The 24,881-nt window shown below is 44.4% G+C and overlaps 1 protein-coding gene across 1 annotated transcript; it reads right to left on the reverse strand.

Moving 5' to 3' along the window:
* Positions 1 to 485: 485 nt before the first annotated feature.
* Positions 486 to 24,868, reverse strand: LOC130528890 (glypican-5-like). The gene is given in 12 exon segments (XM_057038706.1): positions 486 to 2,565; positions 2,656 to 2,762; positions 9,108 to 9,252; positions 12,623 to 12,740; positions 18,328 to 18,450; positions 18,620 to 18,679; positions 18,766 to 18,908; positions 19,843 to 20,025; positions 20,182 to 20,651; positions 20,654 to 20,728; positions 23,309 to 23,470; positions 24,585 to 24,868. Coding segments are annotated over 12 exon segments (1,860 nt in total). The 5' UTR covers positions 24,763 to 24,868; the 3' UTR covers positions 486 to 2,469.
* Between the last annotated feature and the right edge of the window lie 13 nt (positions 24,869 to 24,881).

Here is a 24,881-nt window from a genome sequence, read left to right on the forward strand (position 1 = left end):
CAACTTTCAGACCATGCCAATCCAATCTCAGTAATCTCTCAAAAGGCCAGAGGCCAGACCGCAGCAGCTGCATTCCCATTAAATTAAACACCATAGAAATGTAGGAAGCTCCAGAAGAGACATTCACTTAATCCCGTAGAACTTCAAATATGCTGCATGATTTAATGGTAAATAACCGCATTTCCTTCTGCATTATAGATATAAAATGCAGCTTAGAATTTATATGTAAATATGCCATTATGAAGGGTATTTTACCCTTTGCTGCAGCTGTACTACAGGTATTTCGCAGCTGTTATACAGCGTTATGAACGCTACCATCTTGAGTAATTCATTAGTGAGAGGAGTCGTCTGGACCGATGCTGGAGCAATTCTCACCTGCCACCAAGGCCGCCTTCTCACTGGCGCTCCGAACATCAGCCAGCGAGCTGAACAGGTGAAAAAGCCACGGCCTTTAGGGAGAAGATGAACGGCACACCAGCGCAGAACGTGTTGCATTGCATTTTATTTCATTTACACAAGAAATCTGTTTTAATTCATTAAACACGGAGAGAAGTGGCCGTCAGACGGCAGCTGCAAACTTACGTACGCCAAAGTGTTGTTGTTACTAAGACACATTAGGATAGTTAAAAAAGGATTTTCTATTCTGCACATAGATTAGTTGTCATACAGACAGAATTTGTATGTTTATTCCCTACAAAGATCAGTTTTACATTGTACTTTGACAGCAGTAAGTTTGTGACTGTCAGCTAAAGTGGCGCACACACAGACTAAAGACAAAAATAAACAAATCTGACCTTTAGTTTCCAATTTATAATAATCATTTGACATTTTATGAAAGGGGCAGTTATCATAGCTTTAATAGTCTGGCTCAGAATGAAATGTGTATCCGTCCATCCATCTCTGTAAAAATCATGTCTGCAAGAGTTGTGTCCAATTATGATTTGTTGACTTTTGGTGGTTGAATTAAAAAAGTTATTGGAGAATCCAGAATCCCTTCTAACTCGCCGTACACATCTGAGATAGTAATTTAATGATAAAGCATTTGCTTGACAGTTTACTTTGAAAAGCTTCCAGAACTCTAAATGACATTTGGGCTCGCTGCCCGGGGAACGCTTGCTTCGGCTCATAATGGCGGTTCTCCACTCGTCTCAGCTATAATTCAATTTCTTCAGTAAATAAACACTCAGGTGATGAAAGCTCATATATTTGTTTGGGAATTTTGCCATTTTTAGTTCAGTCACCCACTTTCAGATTTGCAACTCATTAGAACAGCCGATGTTATGCTCCTAATTAATGAAGATTTGCTTATTACACTGCTGGAACTGAATCTGGCTTAACAGATCAAATGCAAAGTGATATCAAAGGAAAAATGACATAGATATATATATAGTTCTACATTGTTTAAGCCTTGAATTCAGCCTCTCTTTAGTGCTTGGTGATGAAAATGATCTGGCTCCAAAGCAAAGTCCATTTTCTATATCAGATGTTCTTCGGGAGATAACTATGGAAGAATTCAAGGTTATAAAGAACTGCTGTCAGAATTTCTGTCCTTTCAGAGTTTATACAATGCAACTGATGTCTTATCATTTAGAGGTGAACCTGTTAGGTGAGCTCTTATACACAAGCTGCAAAGTTTCCCACAAATCCACAGAATATTTTTAGAGTTTCAGCCTTTCAGAGAAGGACATTACAGCGGATGTAAACTGTGATCATCAGTGTAAATGACTCAAAGTGGAGCTGGATTCAGATTTTAAGGACTCCCAAACATTCAGAACGGAAGCATCGACGTATCGGAGTATCGGAACACCGTTTCCTTCTGTGGCATTGGACTGCAACACAGTTTAACCTTCAAAACACTGAATATGATTTATGGAGACATCAATCAGACCTCCATGGACACTGTGGACCCCCCCATCCCCAGGATTTATGGACCAAATGATCAGATTCAGCACTGCACAGCATCACCACCTGAACCAGTTGCTCTCATTTCTCAGTGTGCAGCTTGAACCAAAGCTGTTATGTGTCCTGGATTATTCCCGTTTTAGGGACACAAAACGCGAAGGTCAGACAAAAGCCAACAGTGCTCTCCTTCAAGTCAAGTTGCTCCGTTCTATATTAACTTCTATTTACACATCACAGCATTATTGCCTATAGAAACTCTTTATATAAATATATATTTGTATATACATCTCTCTTTAAAAAAGCCAGTAGTGATGTGTAACCTATTCGGAAGAGTTAAATACAAATAAACAAGAGGATGCAGAGGTAAGTACAGGTAACATAAGAATGCAAACTGTGCACCTCCTGACAACAATAAACAATAAACAAGAACATCAGTGTGGCTGACCTGTATGTACAGAAACTCTCTTCACACCAGGAGCTTCTCCCCTGACCCTGCCCCTGCCTCTGTTTATTTTATATTTTTTGTCTCTCAGCTGTTGCAGCGATCATTGCTCACAACCGTCCCGCTCAGCGTTGCTCCCGTGACGTCAGCAGCAGGAGCAGCAGGGTCATCAGAGTCAGAGGATCCGGAGACATCCTGCGGGCCGAGCCGTGCACCGCCACCTGAGGCAGAGCGGGAGAAACGTCACGGTAGAAGGGCCTCGGAGAGCAGACGGAGGGACGGAATCTGAGCGGAGAACTGTCATGACCCACCTGTGGAGGTGACAAATGTTGAGGTGGGACAGGGCGACGGGGAGGAGGCGGAGCCACCTCCTTTCTCAATGGGATGTGACCACTGGATGAATCCGCTGTGTCCTCGCCTGAAAGGATTCAATTAGAGAGATGATGATGATGATGATGATGATGTGGAAGGTGCACTTATTTTTCCAATCCGTCATTATTGTTGGGTGTTAACCAGTTTAATTAATGAACCACGTCACACTGGCAGTACATTACCAGTCAAAAATAACGCAATACATTCTGTAGATATCAAGCAAGCAGGTTCTTGGAGACTGTTCTGCAGACAACCAACGCCTTTCTTTGTCCAAAGGACGTGTCGCACACGTGTCCCCGTGCGTGTGATAATTGATTTCCTCCAAAATAGGCCAAGTGTGTGTTGTCATCAATGATTCGCAACACAGATGCTTTTCCAAAATAAGAAGGTAACAATAGAGCAGGAGCCATCTGATGTAAAGGGCCCCTGGGGACAGGAAGTGCCCCAAGCAGGTGGCTCATAAATCAGAGCTGTGGTCACCCCACAGGAAGCGACATCTCTTTCTCTAACACACACACACACACACACACGGTTTTATTGAATAGACAATCTTATATAAAATGGGGCTGAAAAAAATCCAATTTGTATTATTTCATTTTTGTTTTATAGGAGCAAAAAATTTGCCTCAGGCAGAAACGTTGCACCAGTGGAGCTTTAATCCGTCACCGGAGCGTTCAGGCTCCGGGATTGTTGCCTGATCTCCAGAGAAGCAAATATCCAGACCTCAGCATTACTGCGCCGTACTCACTTTCATGCTTTCCCAAAGTCTGCCATCTGAAACAAAACCTAACTGACAACACAGCATTTTCTTAGTCACGGCAGACAATATCTGTCCGTGCACGGAGTGTGTGCATGTTGGTTTTGCTTTGACAGAGCAGATCTCAGAAGAAAACAGCAACACATGAGTGCATTTTAATTAAAGATGAGACGCCTCATGAGAACCTTAAATAACCTTGTTGGTGTTTGATATGCAATTGGAGCGTGTGTATATGTGCATGCAGAGAAGACAAGACGTCAGGAGTTTGTTGTTGAACCGTCAGATTACTGCAGTTATGCTCAATCGTGTCACCCCTCGATTTAAAGACATGAATCCCTAGATGCATACATGCACACAATAGGAGGTGACCTTGGAATGTGTGCACGAGAGTGTGTGTGTGTGTAGGTGTGTAAATGTATCCCCAGCATTTCTAGCTGAATCAGTAATGAGCATTTCATTACTTCAACCTCAGTTCCCAGGGGAGGGCAAACACACACATACACACACACACCCACACAAAGCACAAAGTGTGTGGATGGGCAATAACCTCAGCCAAACCACCAAAATAAAACCATCAAAAAGGAAAGGAAACCTCTACCAGCATAATCATGAGCAATAAATCAGCGCATCAATGGCTCCGTTGTGAACTCATTATCAAACTTGGCCATATGAGTAAAACAGCCCGATTCCTGAATCCTGCCAACACATTTTACTGCATCTCCTAATGCTCTTCTGCTGTCAAGTTGTTATTTATGGACTTAAACTGAAGATACTGGGAATCAGCCTGCTGTTCAGCCCAGATCTCTCCGGGAGACACTCAAACGTGTCCCTGGTGGGGAATTTGCTGTCATGTTTTCGAGCATCTTAATGCGTTCGTCTTGCACCAAGGCTGCTCATCTCAGGAGGAAAGATGAAGATGTGTTTCACAGCAACAGAGAATTCACAACGCCAAGCTAGCGCCGCAGATGTTCTGCCAGTGTGAACGTGTTTTTTGGACTGGGTGTTGCCGTTCAGCCCTTGTGAATCACCGTTTAACAGCTTGTTAGTTCAAAAACTAAGTTATGACAGTAATAGTAATGCTTGTTTCCTAAAGTCCTCAAAACCAGTTGGTTTGCAGTGACGCGTTTTCCCAAGGTCACACTGGGTGATGTTCAGCCTCCGCTGGAATCATAAACCCGTTGGAGGAAACGGAGAAGAAGAAATGAGCTGGAGACAGCGGCAGCAGCGGTTGTGATTGGAGGTGGATGAAAGGACACAGGCTGCGCGGTGATTGGCCGAGGGATGCACATCAACCCAGCCCGGCGGAGGAGTGCTCGACTGTGTCCGCGCAACGCTGGATGCTTGTTTGAATTAACGAGGACAGAAGCTGGAGGTAGACAAAGCCAGGCAGCTTATTTCTAAGATATCAATTATGGGAATGATAGAGTCAAATACAGACGCTGTCAACTCAGACCCACGTCAACTAACTCATTCAGCTGTGGTGACGGGACGGGCTTCAGGGAGAACAGACATGACAGGAGACAGGACACGGCAGCCATCGTGACACACAGTGGACATGTCTGCAGACGCAGTCCGGCTCAGCAGACATTATACAGAACACGGCCATACTTCCACCTCAGCCAGGGTTAGAAAAGACCACACGCAACGAGAAACACGGAGAGAAAATGCTAAAGGAGCCAGAAATTGCCCTCAACATCTATCATTTAAACTCCAGAGTGAACACACACACACACACACACACACACACACACAGACACACACACACACACACACACACACACACAGGCATCATATACTGCTTCCCTTTCTCCCTACACCCACTGTTACCTCCTTCATGCTCTCCTTCACTTGCCCCGCCCTGCTGATGCTTTAGCATTTTCTACTTCCGAATAAGAAGGTTGTAACATTTGAACGAAAACTCTCTTGATTAAAGAAATCCCACTTAGTCACTGTAAATCTACAGAATGAACCACAGCTGTGCAGCAGACACAATTTTGTAGTGTAAACGGTTCATTTTCGGACCCGTACTTGCCTTGAACGGGCTCAAAGTGTCTTTCATAACCTCTTTTAACCAGTAGAGCTGTTTGTCCTCATTAGTGCTGAAGCTCTGCAAAGTTTCCTCATGCAGCCTGTGGCTGAGTTTAACAAGTGGATCACATAAGCTCTAATTAACGGGCCCATGAAGAATCTCAGCAGCTCTTATCACTGATGTTTTTAATTATCCCTGGACTTTAATAGAATCAAACCATAGCGGGTTTTGTGGGAGAAAACTTAACCATATTGTTGATTTATGCAGTTTAATGTGGTTGCAACCTACGTGAGGAATAAAATAACAATCTCCACACGCTCTGCAGTGAGGAGGGAGATTTGGACTAAATTTTAGACTATAGGAGGAAACATGCTGGAGGAAAAAAGTTGTAATTCGTATCTCCCGATAATACCAGCAGCATGCTGGCTGCGGCCATTTATATCACCCCCCGGTACAAGAAAGCACTTTCGGTATATGGTAATGGTTTATGAAAAGATTCACTATGGGAACGTTTACAGTCACAAGTGCAGATTGGGAGCTTCGCCAGACTTTTTATTGTTCCTTCCAGCTTGCTTTAGAGCGACGCTTATGAATGCAGATCAAACTTTGCAGACGCAGAGGGGAAAACATGCTGGGGCGCTTCAAAAATACCGCCCTCTCCCTTTAAGATGAAATACCTTCTAAGGGCCTTGTGAACCTGACCCCAGGGAAGTGGGGGAGAGGAGGAACACAGGGATGATGAAGAGATCGGACAGGAAACAGAAGACGCTTCAGCAGTGGACATTGTTCTGTTGTGTGTTAATCATTTTGAAAATTAGCCATACCTGAAATCAAATTCTACAACATGTACGAGGTGTTATAACATACAGGAGGTGAGAAGATTAACGTCAGGATAAAAAAACCCACACAGCTCAGAGGGACTCCTCCTCTGTTCCTGTCTTTATCTCCCTCTCTCCTTATTCATTGACATCAAATAAGCACCCAGGGGAGGACAGATCACCTGGTAAGCATGGTTACAGGGATTGAGTGAGACTATATTCTGTTCTAAGCGTGAATTAACTGGGTAAAAAGACCAAAGTTTTTCTGTACTGTACTAAATGCATACGTCTGCCTTTATAGACCAGTATGAATCAATAAAATGCTAAATCTGGATTTGAGCCTTCACTTAGAGTTTGAAGTGCTTTCAGTGTTTTATGAAGAAGAGAAGAGAGAAGAGAAGAGAGAGGAGAGGAGAGGAGAGGAGAGGAGAGGAGAGGAGAGGAGAGGAGAGGAGAGGAGAGGAGAGGAGAGGAGAGGAGAGGAGAGGAGAGGAGAGAAGAGCTGTGATTACATTTACATTATTGACAGTATGGAGGCAAATGAAGAACGGATTGTGCTCATTTGTGGAGGAGCAAAAATCAATAATTCTAATCTTTTTGAATTCACAGGGTGCTCAGGATAAGAAATACATGAAATAAAACCTAAAGAAAAATGCCCAGCGGTAACTCAAACACCTCACTGAATACTGCGGATATAAGTTTTTAAAAAAAAGGTTAATCTATAAAATACAGAAATAATAGAACTAATAGTAAATATTACCACATATACGTTAATACTTGCTGTTCAAAACAAGTTTACAATCCATCTATTTCAAGTAAAACTGCCACGTCTGATCCTGGAACAGTTTCTCCTCCCTGCCTGGGAACTTTTAAATGGACTTAAATCAAACAATAAATAAGAGCACCCGGTGTTCTGTCTGCATCGGTGCTAAAATAACTTCCCAGTGTTTGGTGGCCTACATAAATAAAACACAGGCCTGGCAACGAGCTGCAATGAGCAAACTTCTCCAAATCTGATGAGTCCCCGGGTGATCCTGCGCCACCTCCGCCTCTCGTCCTCTGCCGTCCATCCTTAGTGCTCGGCAAAGACCGGATGTCAGGAGGATTCGTTAGAAGATACGTGGGAAATGCATTTTTCGGATCATTGTTCAGGGTAGAGCAATGACATGTGGCTCAGCCGTGTGCCAGACTTGTTTGCATTCACAGAGATTCCATCAAACAGGCAGACATGCAGAAAATCCCCTTTGTCGCTTATTTTGATTCCTTTCTCCGGGAACGTTGCTACACAGATAGGATCTCCACATGGAACCACCGGCTTGGTAAATCATAACTGGCAATTTTCTCAGCAAATTGCCAATGTGGCTGTTTGGGGCCCGGCGGGAAGCAGGAGCTGCCACACACCCGACACATGAAGGTTAAACTTTGAGGGTATGGCTAATGTGACAAATAGCTGCTGGTAGATTACATTTGCTCTGTAGTGCAAGAAAATAAAGGTTTAACGTGACAAAGAGGCTGCAGTTTGCCATTAGGAAGGGTTTCGATGCACCAGGAATATTCACAAACTGTTTGTCTTCTCACATGATCTCATCTCCTCTAGAGGTGAGAATGGGTTTAGTACAAGCCATTAAGATAAAAGCAAAATTGATGATTTAATGAGAATTTAATTAGGCCTTAATTCAGTATCATCTGCAACACCAGAATGTGCCGAGAAGAAGTTAGAGTGCTCTTATTTTATGGCAGTAAGAGAGTCAAAGAAACTATAAATTTGGCTCATTTATAGTGAATATCAGCAGATGTAAACGGTGGATAAAGAACGACTCCCTCTGCCTCGGCTGGTAAATCTCGTCTGCAGCTATTTAGAGGCAGATATACGAGGCACAGTCCTTATTTGAATTTTACTTGCCGCTGTTTGCTGAATGGCCACCATTAGCACACTGCTAGCCAAAATCATGGTGACGACCGCACGATATGGAACTCCAATCCAGCACGGGTTTATTTCCTGAATTCTTAGCCAGACATCCATCATCTTTGTACCTGTCACTATTTGGGAAGCAGACAGGAAGCAATTTCTTTGCCAGCATTATATAGTATGATGACTTACACTATTGCAATAAGTGAAAATCAACTCAGTGTGCTATGATGACATGAGAAGGGTCAATTCATGTGACACTGACCCTATTGCCTCATGCCCTTGGGGCAACATCCCCTGCCACTGACATCATGAATTACCTCCTTGGTGACAAGTAAGAGAGCGATCATGCAGAAAATGTGATCCTATGAAGTAGTAACCAAGGCTGCAAACTGACCTGGGGTTTAAATGTTTCATTCAGTCTTCAAATATAAACAGAATTTTAGGCTTTACAGGCCCTTTCTTTCAACCACATCTGTATAAAACTGCCTTGTGGTCCTCAAGGTTCATCCTGTAATAGTCATTATGCATGTATGGAAGCATAAGCATGATGAATAAGTGAGGAAAAGATAAATGAATAATAACTGGTTATTTTTACGTGTCTCTTTTTGGGGTGACCTGCTTGTTAGTGCATCCGTTATCCCGGCTAACAAGAGCAGCAGGAACGAACCTGCTGAGACAGCGAAACAAGAGGAATGGTAGAGAGGGAGCGAGGAAGGAAGGGAAAGAAAGGGAGAGGGAATCTCTCCCAGGACTGACTCTCCCTTCAGGCCAGGCATGTCCCTGTTAGCTAAAGATCAGTGAGCCTGCAGCATTAAAACACAGCACCAGACCCAAGAGAGTGTGTGTGTGTGTGTGTGTGTGTGTTTGTGACTCACCTCTGTTCTCTCCTGATGCTTCACAGCCGTCTTCATCATCACAGTCGTATCCACTGCCTCCCTCCATCTGTGCACTCCCTCCCTCTTCCTCTTCCTCCACCTTTATTCTAGTTTTTCTCGCCCAGCCAAGTTCGACTAAGAGCTCCTACACACAGACACACAGCGTCACACCTCTGGAACAGACACACTTTCCATGTACGCTAAACTTTTGCTGGGGTAAAGTAGAGAAAAACACAGTGAAAACATGCCCAAACGCACAGAGACAAGCACTTATAATTGGTTCCCTACGTGATAAATGTGCACCGTAGATAACAAAGTTGGATAAAATATGAATTTCAGCAGATAACAGAGTTAAGGCCAAAGGCTACCAGGTTGATAAGGGATAAAAAGATATATTGCACTGGCATTTCATTTTATTTCCCCCCCCAAAGATAACGCTTCAACCCAGCATCTAATGGAATGAATTGTTCAGTATAATCTTGCACGTCTGGCAGAGAAAAGGCAAAAGTGAGAGCCGGTTCTTTTCTAATTACAAGCATTTTTAATCCGAGTGTCTTTTGGCTAAGCAGCTGACGCACACTCGCTAATTAAATGTTTGGATTGCAGCGCACGTGCAGTGTTATTCCTTCAACACACGGACGCGCTGGTGGGTAAACAGCAAACACTGGTCACACTGGGGGTGTCTAATCGCCATTTTATTGTGTCTGAACCGAGAGGAGGCACATTTGCATCAGGAGTGTGTTTAATGATAGCAGCATGTAGCGCTTCCCACAACGCCAGGGCCAAATGAAGCTCTGCAGTCTTGTGTGGCGGTTTGAAGGGTGGACTTTTAGTTTTACAGCCTCTTTTTTGTGCTGTTGCTATGACATCAACCAGGCATCAATCTCATCGAGCTTAGGTTAGTTACAGAATTTCTGTTCCTCGCTTGTTCACATCTTCAGCTTCTTTACATCGTCTTTACATCTTTAAACATGTAAATTCTCCGCAGGATTTGATCGTAAAAATAACGCTGAAGTCACATTTGCCTGAGACAAATTTGTGCAAATGCCAAAACTACAAAAAAAACCAATGGAAAGACAGAGAAACATGATGGAAGGCCTCCAAAATGCAGCTGATGACATCATTAAAATTCAAAGGAGGCTCCTTTGTCCTGCTCAATATTGTTCTGCTCCCCTCGTTGCTGACCGTGCGTGCGAGAGTGTAAATGGCACAAATGACAGGTATGAATAATTACCAAGCCACCCAGCGCATTAATGTGTGCACTTCTGACAAATGGCTCAGCCCACAGGAAAATAAAAGAGGAGTCCCAGCATGAAACCAGCACGGCGAAGGAGGCTTATGACCTCAAACGCTTCGCACCTTTGTCATATCTGACTTTTCCCTTTGGTTTCTGCTGTGTCCTGTTACTCCAATCTGTCTTCCAGGCAGCTCCAAAAAAACATTGATCACTGGATTCTCATATCCCGGCGCTGTTTACGTCTCAACTCCGGAAGACTCAATTGCCTCTAGATCACAGCGAACAGGACAGGCATGTTTTTTTTATTCAGTTAATAGGCTGAGGATGAAGCTCTGGCCCATAAACCCATGCCAAGGCATGGCGCTGACTCGGCATTCCCTCCATGCAAATGCAACATGATTAATGGACTCGGCGTCAAACTCAAGTCGGAGCGGAGAAGAAAAAATAGACGGAGAGGAAAACAGACAACATGTCCATTAAGTGGTTTTCCATGGATCCATACGTAATAGCAGCAGGTCAACCACGCAGCTACTACATTGACCGTGCAAGGTTTAATTTACCCTCGCATGTAGTGGGCAGAATAACCATGTTTACATCGTTAGACATGACATCAACGCTCGTTTTTCAGGGTTAACAGTAGTTTTGTAGTTATGGCTGAAAGGATGACCGATTAGCCTGATTATTACCCATAAGTCCTTGAAAATTGAGTGAGTCATTTCAGCCAAATCATAATTCACTCGCCTCCACGTCTCAAACCTCTCAGTCAGAATCGGCCCCACGTGCCACGCGAAGTGATCCGTTCGCCAGTAATTCTTCTTGGTTCGGCAAATCCTCATCTATGTTTAGAAAAGCTTAAAAGTAGCGTGAACAGCTGTGCAGGGGAAAGTCAATATTTATCATCTTGCATGAAATTAAACATCCTTTTGGTAATATTTGAGTAAATAGATGCTGCGAATTGGAAAATAGAATTTAAATTAGTTTGGTATTTCCCCGGGATTTTTGGGAGCAGCAAACAAATTGCGTCTGGGTTGAGGATTAGATGGAGCGAAGTGGGACATCAGGAAGCGGACTCATCCAGAGCTGAGGTGCCTGCCAGGCATCTCCCATCTGGAGCTCTTCCAGGCACATCCAACTGGGAAGAGACCCTGGAGTACACCTAAGACTCACAGGAGGGGCTTTACACAGCCTCTCATCTAGCCTGGGAATGCCTTTGGATACTGGGAAGGGATGGAAAACACTGCTGGGGAGGGGCCCCGTCTGGAATAACATCTGACATCATGACCGAACCACCAGGAGCAAAGAAGTTATGATGAAAAGTATGGATTATCTTCCCATTTGGCCTTTAAATACCAACAAATACAGACTGAGGCACCTTGTGAGTACTTAATGAGACCACAAAAGATTGTTTTGTTAATCTTTTGAGTTGTTGGTAATTCTAGTTTTAAGGTGACATTTAGATTTATTGAATAAAGACTTGAATGAGATTACAAGAGATAAGAGACACACACAAGAAACACACAATCTGGAGCACAAGCATCGTAATCTAAATACTAATAAGGTAGCAACATTTCTAGAGATTATTAACAACCTTTATACAATACTTTGTATCAGATCTTCTCAATTCCTCTGAATGTATCCAAACCTTAAAGAATGGGTCAAGGTAGGCAATCAATTAATCTATATATATTCACAAAGATGTTCTCGGCCATGAGCCTTGGCGGAGGTTGCTTTGTTGTTCATAAAGGATCTTTGAATGGGTTTCACCTCATATCCTAACTATGGTTCCATTTAAAAAAATAAAATAAAATAGAACCATAGTTAGGATATGAGGTCGAGTAATGTATTACTGTTTACAGATGTCGAGGGGCAAGTATCAGCATTGGAGGTGCCAGTGTGCACGCTCTGAGTATTATGTGAGTGGATGAATGTCGCGCGTCAGGTTTGGGTCGAAAATGAAAAATGTCCCAGGGAGTGAAGAATGAGTGAAGAAAGAACGGTGACTTTCGTTTCTCTTCCCATAAGATTTCCTGTCAACACGGTAAATTAGGGCTGTGGCAAGTGCTGGAGGAAAGATCGGTGAGTCGCCAAAAATATAAGAGGCAGCCTTTGGGAAACGCCATGGACATCGGATCAGACGGCAGGTCAAAGCACCAGTCAAGGTGAAAGTGTGACTAAATGCAGCACGGGGTGAAAGGTCACGAGGCCACATATGTGTGATTTCTATGTCTTGTTGCTGTTCTTGGTGCATATCTGAAGGACATTTGTGAGATTTGTGTACCTGTGTCAGCTGCTCCAGCCTCAGCTTCACCCCCTTCAGGACAGGGTCGGCGTTACGGACGGACGCTTCGGGGTTTTTCCTCTTGTTTTCGAAAGCGCTGCCAATACGACCTGCATAACTACACAAACACAGAGGAGTGAGGGGTCACGGTACTTTCTGTCCCACTTCTGAATGTGTCTTGTTCTCCTGCCCCAGTTTACACTCAGTCACGATACCACCGTGTTTAATCGGGCCATAATAATTCACTTCATGTGCGGGGACGCGCGCAGACACACCGTTTGATGTAAATTTATCTGACAGATATTTTCCTGGAGTGCGTTTTGAAAAACAAGAACGTACCTGAAGCACAAGTTTTTGCAGCTTTTTATTTAGATTTTGACTCTTTTTATTACTTCTTTATTTTGCACAAACATAATACAACGGCATTACTCATTTTAAATGCAGTTCCTTTTGACAGAGTCAAATTATTTGCAAAAACTCAGTTTAAATACACCAACAGTGCTTCAGTACAGATGCAATTTACAGCACCAAATATCAATATCACCAAAAAAGACCACAAGTAATCATGAAACTCATCTTAAAATGATTAGTTTAACTTCAGGTCACATGACTAGATGCAATCATGTCTTTCTATGTCACTTCCCACAACACTCATGAGATATGTAATGACTCATAGTTTCCAAAGTTCCAAACCAAGTTTGTTAGCTAATACAACTAGCTCAGTAACCACTGAGTCTACACCCTTAAAAACATAAACACAGTCTGGCTATGGCAACAAGAGCGGAGAACTGTGAGAACCAAAGAACAGAAACATGCACAGCGTCATCCAATTATATATAAAAGAAAAGACTTCAAGTGTGGGTTCGGCCCCCGGCCACGGGAGCCGTGCTAATGTTGTGTTGAATATAATCCTATCAGAAATTGCATTTTCCATGCATATTTGACTAAAGTCGATTCACCTGAGGCCTGACTCAGCTCGGTGTGTTTTCTTGTGTTTTTGGCTTTGGCCCGACATCAACAGCACGAGTTCAGAAAAGTGCACATGCGATGTCTCTGCAAGGACCTCTCCGCGAAGCAGCTTTGGGGCTAGTTCACATTATTTATGCAGCCGAGTGCACACAACATCAACAGATCAAGAGCCTGTTTAATTTAAGAAATAATGAGAGAACAGACCCTCGTGGGAGAATGTGCTTATTAGAGAGGAAAAGAAATGTTGGGTACATTCAGCAGCATTGAGGAAAATAATGACCAGCAGCTTTGCTCTGAGACGCATTATTACAGTTAGCACGTTTGAGGAGGATAAAGTGGTGAACAACCGGACTGCAAATGATTAACACAACACTGGCTTCGGCTGTGCAAATGTTCCGTGAGAGGGTCTGAATGATTGCGTGCACGATTGAGAGAGATGCACTCGTGGATCATTTTAACGTCCACGGTTGTTTCGGTGCTGAAGAGTTCTTTATTCATACAGGTCAGCATCTCATAAGCAGTCGCACTGAGAGTGATTGTGCTGCTTTATGCTGCAGAAGTGTCCTAAAGTGCTGATGTCTGTTTGTAATTTGAGCCATTTCCACATTTTATCCGGGTGTTTGATGAGGGAGGGGCTGCACGCAAACACGTCTACAAATCCTGGAGACCTGGCTGGAGTCTGAAATCCGACTTTATGACACGTAACAAAGCTCATGATGCCGGTGGTGGAGCAAAGGTACACAAAAGGGACATTTCAAACAGTATCACCATGGAAACTAGTCCTGGTGACGACAAAGATACAGCGAAGACCAGCAAAGAAAGACCACAAAATGGATCTCATCTGAAAGGGTTTAGAAGTGTTTCATTCGGGATGAAACATTATACACAGACGGGTTTATGGGATGGAAAAGCCCCAACATGTGCACGACAGACTAGTGCAAAATAAAATGCATGACGGGAAGGTTCAACAAAGACCCTCGGATTGTCATCAAAAGTTTGAGAGACTAAAAGAACAAAACAGTAAAAGGAATTGGACTAAAGGAAATGGGTGAGGTGAAGGGATGAGAAAAGCTCAATTAAAAGCCGCAGACGGTGCCCGGGGGGGGAAATACCAGCATTCCTTAAACACCAGAAAACGTTCTGAGGATCGGCGTTGGCACCACACAACCGAGGATGAGTGTGTAAACACCTCGCTGTTGTCCTGGCACACTGGGGATTTACCCAGCCATCCACGCCAGCATCGTTTGTCCTCATTAGGAACAATTATTTCTTCTACCGCAACACTCAACACACTAAAACTTTTAGAAGAGAGGATTGGGACGAGTAAACAAATGCCTCATTTGTCATATTACAGCTGGGTGTGTGAGGCCATCATCACATTTGAAGAATGTGAGAGTGTGTTTATGAGAGAGAGCAAGCTGCTCACACACTGCAGATAAAGTATACCAAAGATTATCTGGCCGATTACCGACTGACGTACGAGGAAAGGAGTGATCGTTAGAATATTATAGATTATGTATTATCACTGCGTTTACATGCTCACAAACTGTGCTTATGGTTTCCCTGAAACACAGATGATGATGGCTTCCTTGAAGAAAAGCAGCAGCTTCTCTCCTGAGAGCCAGTGATAATGTCTGTGTTTGACAGATCCAGGATCAGCGGTAGCACAAGTGTTAAAGAGGGAGCTGAGCCGCGAGGCAGCGCCCCCCCCACACCAGCGATGACCTCTGGATAGGAGGGCTGAGCTCATTCATGGTGTTACCAGAGCGACTCTACTGAGCTCAACCAACATACGCAGCCAAGAAATGAGCACAATCTGACACATTTTTTGCAGAAATGCCGTGAGAGCGATGACGGTTTCATCCACCAGGTTAAATCAGAGCCACGTTTACAGAGTCAAGGTTGCTGTTGGGCTTTCCAACGCTGGACGAAGCCCAAGTGTCGATGAAATTATACATGCTGGCAAATCTTAATAGCAAAGCTCCTCTAAAATCCTTTGTGTGCACGTCCAGCTGAGATAAAATAAAGCGTAGGGCTGCTATTGATTTTAAAGGCCGACTGATGGATGCTGCAAAGAAATGCCTTCAGCTCTTATTGATTAGTGACACCAATATGTGTTAGGCAGAACAATGTGAAGTAAGAAACAAGCAGTTAGGCCCAAAACAAACCCCACTGCAGACAAACGTGAAGGGACCGAATCGATCATCAGAAATACAGGAAATGCGTCACTTGAAATATCCAAACAATTGCGAATTTGAGTTTTAATGGGCCATAACCCATGATCAGCAGTCTGACCCGCCCGGAGGACGACAGCGTCTTTTATGGGTAGGAACAGACATTTTAGCCCCCAGGTGGGAACAGGAATCATTCTTGTTAATGCTTAACCACCATTAGATTTATTATGGCTGGAGGGGGGAGATAGCAGGTCAGTACCCGGGAGATAAGTTCAATATTAACGACTTACACAAAGCAGATTTTCCCCCTCTTTTTTTTTATCAATTTGGTATCTAAAAAGGATATATGTTTGTTTTATAATCTTCAGATCATCAGGATAGTTACATAAAGAATGTCAGTGTTGCACTGGGTGATTGTGGTCTGTCTCAAATCTGAGAGAAGGTAGCAACAGCGTTAGGTGTGATGCTATTTTTCTTCTCCTGTGGAGCATTTATGGAAGCTGTCGGAGCTGTGAATGATCATCTGGACAGATTACAGGCTGTTGGGATTCTGACATCACATGATAATATCTCAGAAACTGTGCTGCAGAAGAGACGGAGAGGTGTGACTGTGAGTGACACCTAATAAGATGTAGAGGAGCACAGGCATAAATCAGCAGAGCCGTAATGACTACGCTGCTCCGCTGATGCCCTCAGTGAAGGGACGGTTGACAACGGTAGCGCTCACACACACACATTTGGATGGTGTCTTGTGGAACACAGTAACATGGTAACAAAAATGCCACGGAATAACTATTATACGCCCACCTCATGTGTGACAGAAGTAGTGAGCCTGACATGATTCATTCTTCTTACTGCAACAACCCACAGAAACATGAAAATATTGGGTGTGGCACGTTGTGGAAGCGGAGTTAATGGCTCGCGATTGAGATTGCAGTTGAGATGCTTCCCCCTACCGGACAAGAGCAGCTATTACAGGTCCGAGTTCACCTCTGTCTGGGTTTAGAACACAGGTATTAATAGAGAAATGGCTCAAATAAGTTGGCTACAGATGGCCGGTGCAACATTACACAAGGAATAAGAACAAGAACAGAGGTCACTTAAACTTTAAATGTCAGTGCATGATCTAAATTTCTTTATATAACAAGTAGGACATGTGTAGGTGTAGAGAACCACCGCGTCCACACATAACGGTGCACATTAGGGCTTTATTTTTGGCAATGCTAGATGGATAATTCAGGAGCCAGCGATGCCTGCTGCCCTTTCCTCGGTCATTATGGTTGGGCTGTTAACATCTAGGTTCAAAATTGTTAAAACTATAAAGTTAAATGTTAAAACCTGTGTATTTAAAATTCCTTCCTGTTGGTTGTCTTTCATGTTCTAAGACATCCTGATCACATATCTGTTTCAGTAATGTTATGTGATCTGTTTAAGATGTTCTAGAGTGCACACACACTCTCACCAGCACACACACACACCGTGGTGAGTGAAGTGGGTCAGGGGGTGGAGGAGGTGAATGAAAGTTTCAATAGGATGGAGCGATGAATGGTCGGGTGAATGGATGAATGGATGAATGACTGGATTGATAGATGATAGAGAGAAGGTGTAAAGAGGTCAGAGAGGCACAGAACGGCTAAACTGCAGAACGGAAACTCTTTATTTATTAAAACGCCACTTGGGCACAATGGTGATCTTTCTCAGCCTGCTGACTAGTTGATAAAATGACGACATGAGTCAGAAACTCTGAAGGCTAAAAAGGGGAAAAATCCACCCCAAAAATCTGCTCCTCTCAGAAACAGGGCAGGTCCTCACAGATGAACTAGGAAAAAGATGATTGTTGCTTGGTCGTGGAAAATTGGTGAATAAACCAATACTTAATTCAAATTAATTTGATTTAGTTTAGTTGATTAATTAATGTGGTAAGTACTGCCAATGCTAATTATCTAAACCCAAACAGCTGTGGCTCTGTGAATAATTTAGGGTATAATGTATATCAGCCCATATTCTGTCTATATTAGACTGGACATGCTGGTATGCAAGTGTGTTTTTGTGCACAGCTGGGAATGCCTGTGAATTGTGTGTTTGTGTGTGTGTGTGTGTGTGTGTGTACCCATTTTTGTTGCCAGTTGAAGCTGCCAAAGCAATCACCATGATAAAGGCTCTGGAAACGAACCCTCTAACCTTCTAACTCTGTCTTGCCCCCACCCCCCAAACCCCCTGGCAACTATTAGATGCCCCGCGCCAATCAAGCATGCACGCACCCACGTACACATACATGTACGTACACGCGCACACGCATTTGTACTTCTATGGTTGTGAGGACTTTCATTGAGATAATGCACTTCCCAGCCCCTCATCCTAACCTTAACCTTCAAACCAAGTCCCAACAAAGCCAAGATGTCCCCACTTTGCATAAATGTCCTCACTGTGCTAGTAAAATGCATCTGCTGGTACTTAACAGGTACAAGAACACACACACGCGTAAGCCGAGCCAAGTCACTCTCTATGATGGGGCTGCGTTCAACCTTCATCAAATATGTGGCAAATGAAAGACACACACACCTCTCTACAACTTCCTGGCCATTCCAGCACGTGTGCTGCTCAACCTCCATCTCACTCTCACAGAGCATCTCGGGCAGCTCTGAGAAGAACCACTGGTACCGCTGGATAGAGCCCTCAAACTCCCTGAAAGACAGATTAAGTTATTACAGTTAAATCCAAGTATTGTATGCTTGATATTTTCCCAAATAACCATTTTCATCTGCAGCTCTGTTCCATTACATCACCTTCAGAGGGAAAATGGCCAATAGAGTTGCTGGTTAAAGACACCGCAAACATCCAATACTCGAGTTACCTTGAGAGTTTTTTCAGGCTGCGACTTTTGTCTCCTTGAGACCCTTTCAGTAGGAAAGACCTGGTGTGATGCAGCAAAAACAAATTGCACAAATCCATTATGGACTGCAGATGTCTGTGTCATCTCATCACATGAGTTTATCCCACCTATTGGAGCGGTCCTGTAGGCGCTGATTAGCAGCTGGACCCGCTGTGACGCCCCACCGCTCTGACGTCACCGATGTGGTGGAGCTGGCGGGTGCATGTGACAGGGCGGGATGTGAACTCTGGGGTCCACACACTTTCTCTGCCTGAAGAGGACAAAGTTTAGAGCAGTTCGGAGACGCAGACTCACCTTTGCTTTGTTGGAGTCTCCTACCGAGACCTCCCAAATCAACCCAGATGCCTCGTTGTCCACATCAAAATCATCAATATTTGAAGAACGTTTCTACTTGTTTCTGCAACCTCACATCAAACCTTTAACTTTCAGATCAAGAGATCAATTCATTTAAATAAAAAAAGCTTGAAAGCAACACAGAATATACTAATGCTCTGTTTAAATCTATTGATAAGTATCAGTAGTGAACTTATGCTCGTCCTTCCATCTTAAAACCAATTACTGCTAAAACTTGGATGCCGCTGAAGATTTAGTCTTTGCTGATGCTTCTAATGGATGAGAAGCCTGATCAAACAATCAATCATGCGATTTTGATAATGGTATTTTCTCATAAGCCACAATTAGCAGAGGGATTATGCTTGTGTGTTTGTTTACCTCTCAGGAATCTACTCCACTAAGTCCACAGTGTTCTCTCAAAGTTGGACGGCTACTCCGGCTCATTTTCCAACAGAGTGTGCGTGCATGCGTTTGTGTGTCGTCTGTTTGTCCAGAGATTAGCCACAGAAACTTTCTCATCACTCAGAGGCAAGCCGTGTTCTGGGTATCGGTTGTCCCGACAACCAGGCTTTGTCTAGCGCTGGATTTTAATTCACAGACTCTCTCTCTCCAACACACACACGCACACGCAGAGACGTGCGCACACACACAGGGAACCCCTGATTTTCTAAAGAATGAGACTGTTTTTAGAACTTCTAGGTACAAGGCTTTGGTGAAGAAATCCAACAGCCTGTGTGAACTAAAACTCATGGTTTCGCTATTATTACAAGAATTTAATGACCTTTTTCTGACTTCACAGCACCTCATTTTCCTGTCACATCTCATCCCTTCCCATCATCCCCACTGCTTACGGTGGCTGTAATGTGCGGTCCGTGCAGCTGAGCGTGCAGGATGGCGTCGTTCACATGATTTCGGGCCGCTAACAGAGCTAATTCCATGCTGTTGTGGTTACTACTGGTCGCTAAAGTGGCAGCTAACCGCTGGAGCAGTACCACCAGACTCTTCCAGGGGGCGCCGAGATCCGACACTCCCATCTACAATTAAGAGAGGGCAACAGACGAGGTGAGAGGCTATGGGTCCCTTCAAGTTACAAAAGGGAAGGATGGGAAATGGAAACTGTTGTGAGTGCAAATAAGCTGTCTAGAGAATTCTGAAGCAACCAAGTGAACAAAAACTCAGAAATCACTGACCAGACATCCTCTCATGATGTTGACACACAGTCCCGTGCAGGGTCGTATCAGTGTCAGCCCTCTGCAATGGGAACAGTACTGCATCCTCACTAAACCGCGCCCGCACTCTCGAGATAATGTCAGTCTTTCGGTGGCGTTAACAACCTCTCCAGCCAGTTTTAGCAGCTGGCTCAAAGCCCGGCCCACTCCCAGCACACGGGAGAGGCTGCTAAGGAGGAGACGTGGATGGGGTCCGAACGGGCCGACCTCCTGCCTCATCGTCCGCAGGCAGTGTTTGTGAGTGCCGGAGTGGAAGGAGGACAGCTGGGGTGAGGGGTGGCCCATCCCAGGGTTGAGCAGGCGCTGGTAGACCAGGGGAAAGAGGTCATCGTAGAACCGGTGCACGGCATTGTCCAAAGATGAAACAGGGTCCCCTGAAAGGTGGCGTTTAATGCTGCTGAACAGCTGGAACACAAGGGGGCGACAGTCGACGCCAAGGCGGAATACGCCGTGTCAAAGAGAGAGCTGGTCAGATTAGAGGTGAAGGACACGAGTGAGTCAAAGGTCTCTGGAATGAGAGAGGAGACAGAAAGGAAGAGCTGGTTTTACCTGTGCTCAACAGCAATAAGAAGAAACAGCTTTGTTCTACCTGTCGGTGATACCTGATGCTATAAAAGCAGCTGAGATTAGACTTTAGAGACATGAAACCATACTTTGATAGGATTCAGAACTGTGATCACTCAAGCAACGTGATAATCATGATATTGATTTTCCAGGCACCACTGAGCGTTTCTATATCTGTGCCTTTTCATTTGGACTTGTTACACAGCGAATGTGACACTCACCTTGGACGGGCTGCGTAAGGGCCGAAATAGTACCCAACTTAATACACCCCCGCGGTTACTTTCATTACCCTGTTATCTTTAGTCAGGCGATAACGAGACACCTAATCCCACCACGCACCCTGTTTCCGCTGCCCAGCAGCATCTACTAAAGAGGACTCGAGTGTGACAGTTAGAGCCTGTGTTTGAAACCTGCAAAGGAAAAAAGCTGATGTCAAACTAATGGCATCCTGACACACACACACACACACACACACACACACACACACACACACACCAGCATTCAAACTCTGGTGGACAGAGGGGAAAATCTACTTATCTATTATTTTCACTGCAGAAGCGAGTTCATTCATGCATGTTTGTGTGTGTTTGTGTCTCCAGAGCTTCACATTTCATTATTTCACAGCTTGATTCTCTAATTGGGACTTAATTAAATACGTCGGACAATGACACAGGCCGCATTCCCTCGTTTCTGTCCCGTCACACCGGCACAGACCAGCAGGTGCTCTGCCCCTACGCCTAAAGGACTCATCCTACTTTTAGGACTTTGCATATTTGTGCCCTGGCAGGAGAATCAGAGGTGCTTGGCAGCACCGTGTGACACGCAGAAGTCTGCTCTGAGGTCATGTGATCAGCTCTTTACCCGCTATGATTGGATGACAGCTGCGTTATGAAGGAGAGGCCAGGAGGGGTTTTGAAGGAGACAACACACACACACATACACACACTAAAGTAATCCTCAGGGTGTACATGCAGCCTGACAACGACCGCTCTGGGCATGTCTCAGTTTTTATGGTGGGTTCTTTTAAGAGGGGGATCCACAGAGATTTGGCTCGCTGTCATGCAACATAAGTCACTTTTGGTAAAATATGACATATCATCTGTTTCTTTGTCTTCCTCTGTGGGAAACGTCGTCTGAAGCTGAAGTGCGTGCGACAGATACTTGGGTTTTCTTTCTTTTTCTCGTGGTTTTTTTGTGTTGTCCTCATTCAACACGTTCTGGGTGCGTGGAACTGATTTTAGCCATGGATGCTTCAGCCCTCCGCCGCGTATGAAGAACAGAAAAAGGCGCGTGGGAAGTGAGGCGCACCAAAGGCGCAAAAAAAGCACTTTGGCCGTGTCTGTCTGCTAGGTTTCATAAACTTTGACCCCCCCACTCTATTATCTTTGCAGCAAACGGACACACACATACACACTATCATGTACACACCCACAAACACGCAAGTTCTTTCTACCACACACACACACACACACACACTCTGCTCACACAAGACTGCTGAATGGTGTTGAGAGACAAGTGGACAAGCAGAGTATTCTTCCTCCTATTCAGAGCAGCCCGTTAGAGACCGGCTGTTACCCATAGCAACAACGGTTTGCTGCGGATACGTATTGAATGTAAACATTCTTCATCCTTTGCGCTCTCATTGGTCAAGAACAAAACCTGATTATTACATAGACAGATGAACAGAGAGAGAAAGGGGAGAGTTGTAACGTGGTTTTCCGCAGCTCCCTCTGAGAGTTTGCGCTCTCAAAGTTCTCAATCGGACGTCAGTTGTTTGTTTGGCTAGCCACTGCGGCGCCTCACAAAATGAACCCGCCTCACATCACTACCCCTGACACAAACTAGCTATTTCATGACAGACACACAAAGTGAGAATGACAGGAGGCTACAGGCCATTGACAGAGCTGTTCAAATGCAAAAAAAAAATCCCCGAGTGAGTTCTTCCACATTGGCAATCGCCAAACAAATCAAAAATGTATCTCGATGTGCGTTTTAAAAAAAACTCAAAATCAAAAACCAAATAACTGCTGACAAGCGTCCTCCCTGTAGTTTAGAAGCAACACAGGCTGTGAATAGCGGCGACCTGCTGGCTCAGGTTTGGACTAAATTTATAATTGTGCATCAATGTTCAGTTGTTGACCCCGAGTCCTGTCCTGCTGTAACTGGGGGTAACGGTCCGAATGTCAACAGGGCCAATGTGGCACAGGGGCGCAGCGGTTCGGTCTGTTGGGTTTACTCTGTGTCAGCGATGTGATAGAGGAGCAGCGAACAACCCCAGAACAGCTGTTACTTGACTTTCCCACAGATGACGTAACTGAAGTTTTGAATCTATGAGCAAAAAAGGTGGATATTTTCACGACGGGACACTCTAAAGTTAATAATCGAAGAGAAAATAGGGTGCGATGGTGGCACCCCCTGGATCAGACCCTCGGAAAATGGATCAGAATGTTTGGAAGCGTGAAACAAGCGTGAAAGGTGTAAAACAAGGCAGCAGAGCTTCCCGCTGGAAGCTTCTGGCCCTCACCTTGATAGGCCTTGGTGTGCCCAGCGATCAGGTACTTCAGCTCAAAGCTGTAGGATCGCATCTTCTGCTGCGTCTCGCTGCGGACAGCTGCCATGTAGCTGTCCTCCATCTTACTGGTGCAGCAGCTGGGCCCGGGGTGGACGCACACTCGCAGAGACTCGCCTGGACGGCAGAAGGAGGACGGAGTCATGCTCGTTATCATGTTTTCACACAGGGAAGATCCGAAATGACGCAAATTTTAGAACACATAGTGATCTTAAAGATGAAAAAAAACTTAGCTTATACATTGACACACGGACAAACACATGCAAACACATTGCTGGCATAGCTATGGTTCATTTGGAGGGCTGTGATACGTTTATAATGGGATGGCAGCGCCGATTTAATTCTGGAAACAGCCGCACTAAATCAATCAGAGTGATCGGAAGGGGAAATATATGGCAAAGGCACCTGACCCTCATCGGTTATAGAGCGAGGCTGCCCAGTCCTGTTACGACAGGACATACAGACAGCATGTAGGTGAACTCATGCTGCACAGTAAAGACTTTTATGAGCCTTTACTGGTCTATTCTAACCCGTCAACAGGTGAGAGACGGCTACAGCATCAAATCAGGAGTACAGCGTCTTCTTGAAGGCAGATTAGGTTGCTTTTATGTTTCTTTTATCCCTCCGCGGATGCAGGGAGTGGAACTCCATGAAAAGAATATTTCCTGGGGAAGAATCTTTGCATTCAATCTTTGGTTCAAATGACATCTGGAAATAATTGGTTTTATGATTGTAAAGAAATGCGTGACGACAGTAGCAGAGTTCCCCTTTTTCTAATGACTATCCTTAACCGATTCACTGCCATTCATTCATATTTCTGAGGGTTTCTCCTGAACCAAACAAAATCTCACACTCATCTTGAGAAAACAGCATCTTTAATGTAACATTTATAAACAGATATGAAATTTTGCTGCTGCTCCGTCATTTCTACAGGGTCCTTTACAACTTTAAAGCTGCTTAAATACTTCAATTTAAAAGCAAAACACGCATGAATAGAGATAGTCTCCTAAACTACTTTCGGCAGGATCGAGATGAAGTGAATAAACATCGTGAACTTTAGCAGGAGGCTTATTTTTAATTATTACATTTAATTGAGTGCGGCTGTTAATTGGCACCAAACCTCATTTAAGAAACGCAACAAGTTGTCAGATAAATTCCAGACACATTTCGGTCTATATTATCCTGTGGATTAGGGTAAAATAATTGAGACGCTTGCGCGTGTATTTCTGACCTGCTCCGGGCCTGTCCGGTACCAGCTTCACCGGCCCGATCTGGCGCAGTAAGTAGGCTGTCTTCACCTCATGACAGCTGGACACGTCGGCTGACCTGCAGCCGCTCTCCGCTACAAAAACGATATAAAACCAAATCAGCCAAAACAAGTCCGCGTTCTGCAGTGCTGCACGGACCATCGCAACATCTCACTCCAGAGATTTAATCCGAATGATTAAAATCAATTATGAGGAAGCCCTCCGGCACGGCGTCACTTCAAACTTTATCTGTAGCTCTGTGTGTGTGTGTGTGGGGGGGG

This window comes from Takifugu flavidus, chromosome 7 (genome assembly GCF_003711565.1).
Source record: "Takifugu flavidus isolate HTHZ2018 chromosome 7, ASM371156v2, whole genome shotgun sequence".
NCBI classification, from domain to species: domain Eukaryota; kingdom Metazoa; phylum Chordata; class Actinopteri; order Tetraodontiformes; family Tetraodontidae; genus Takifugu; species Takifugu flavidus.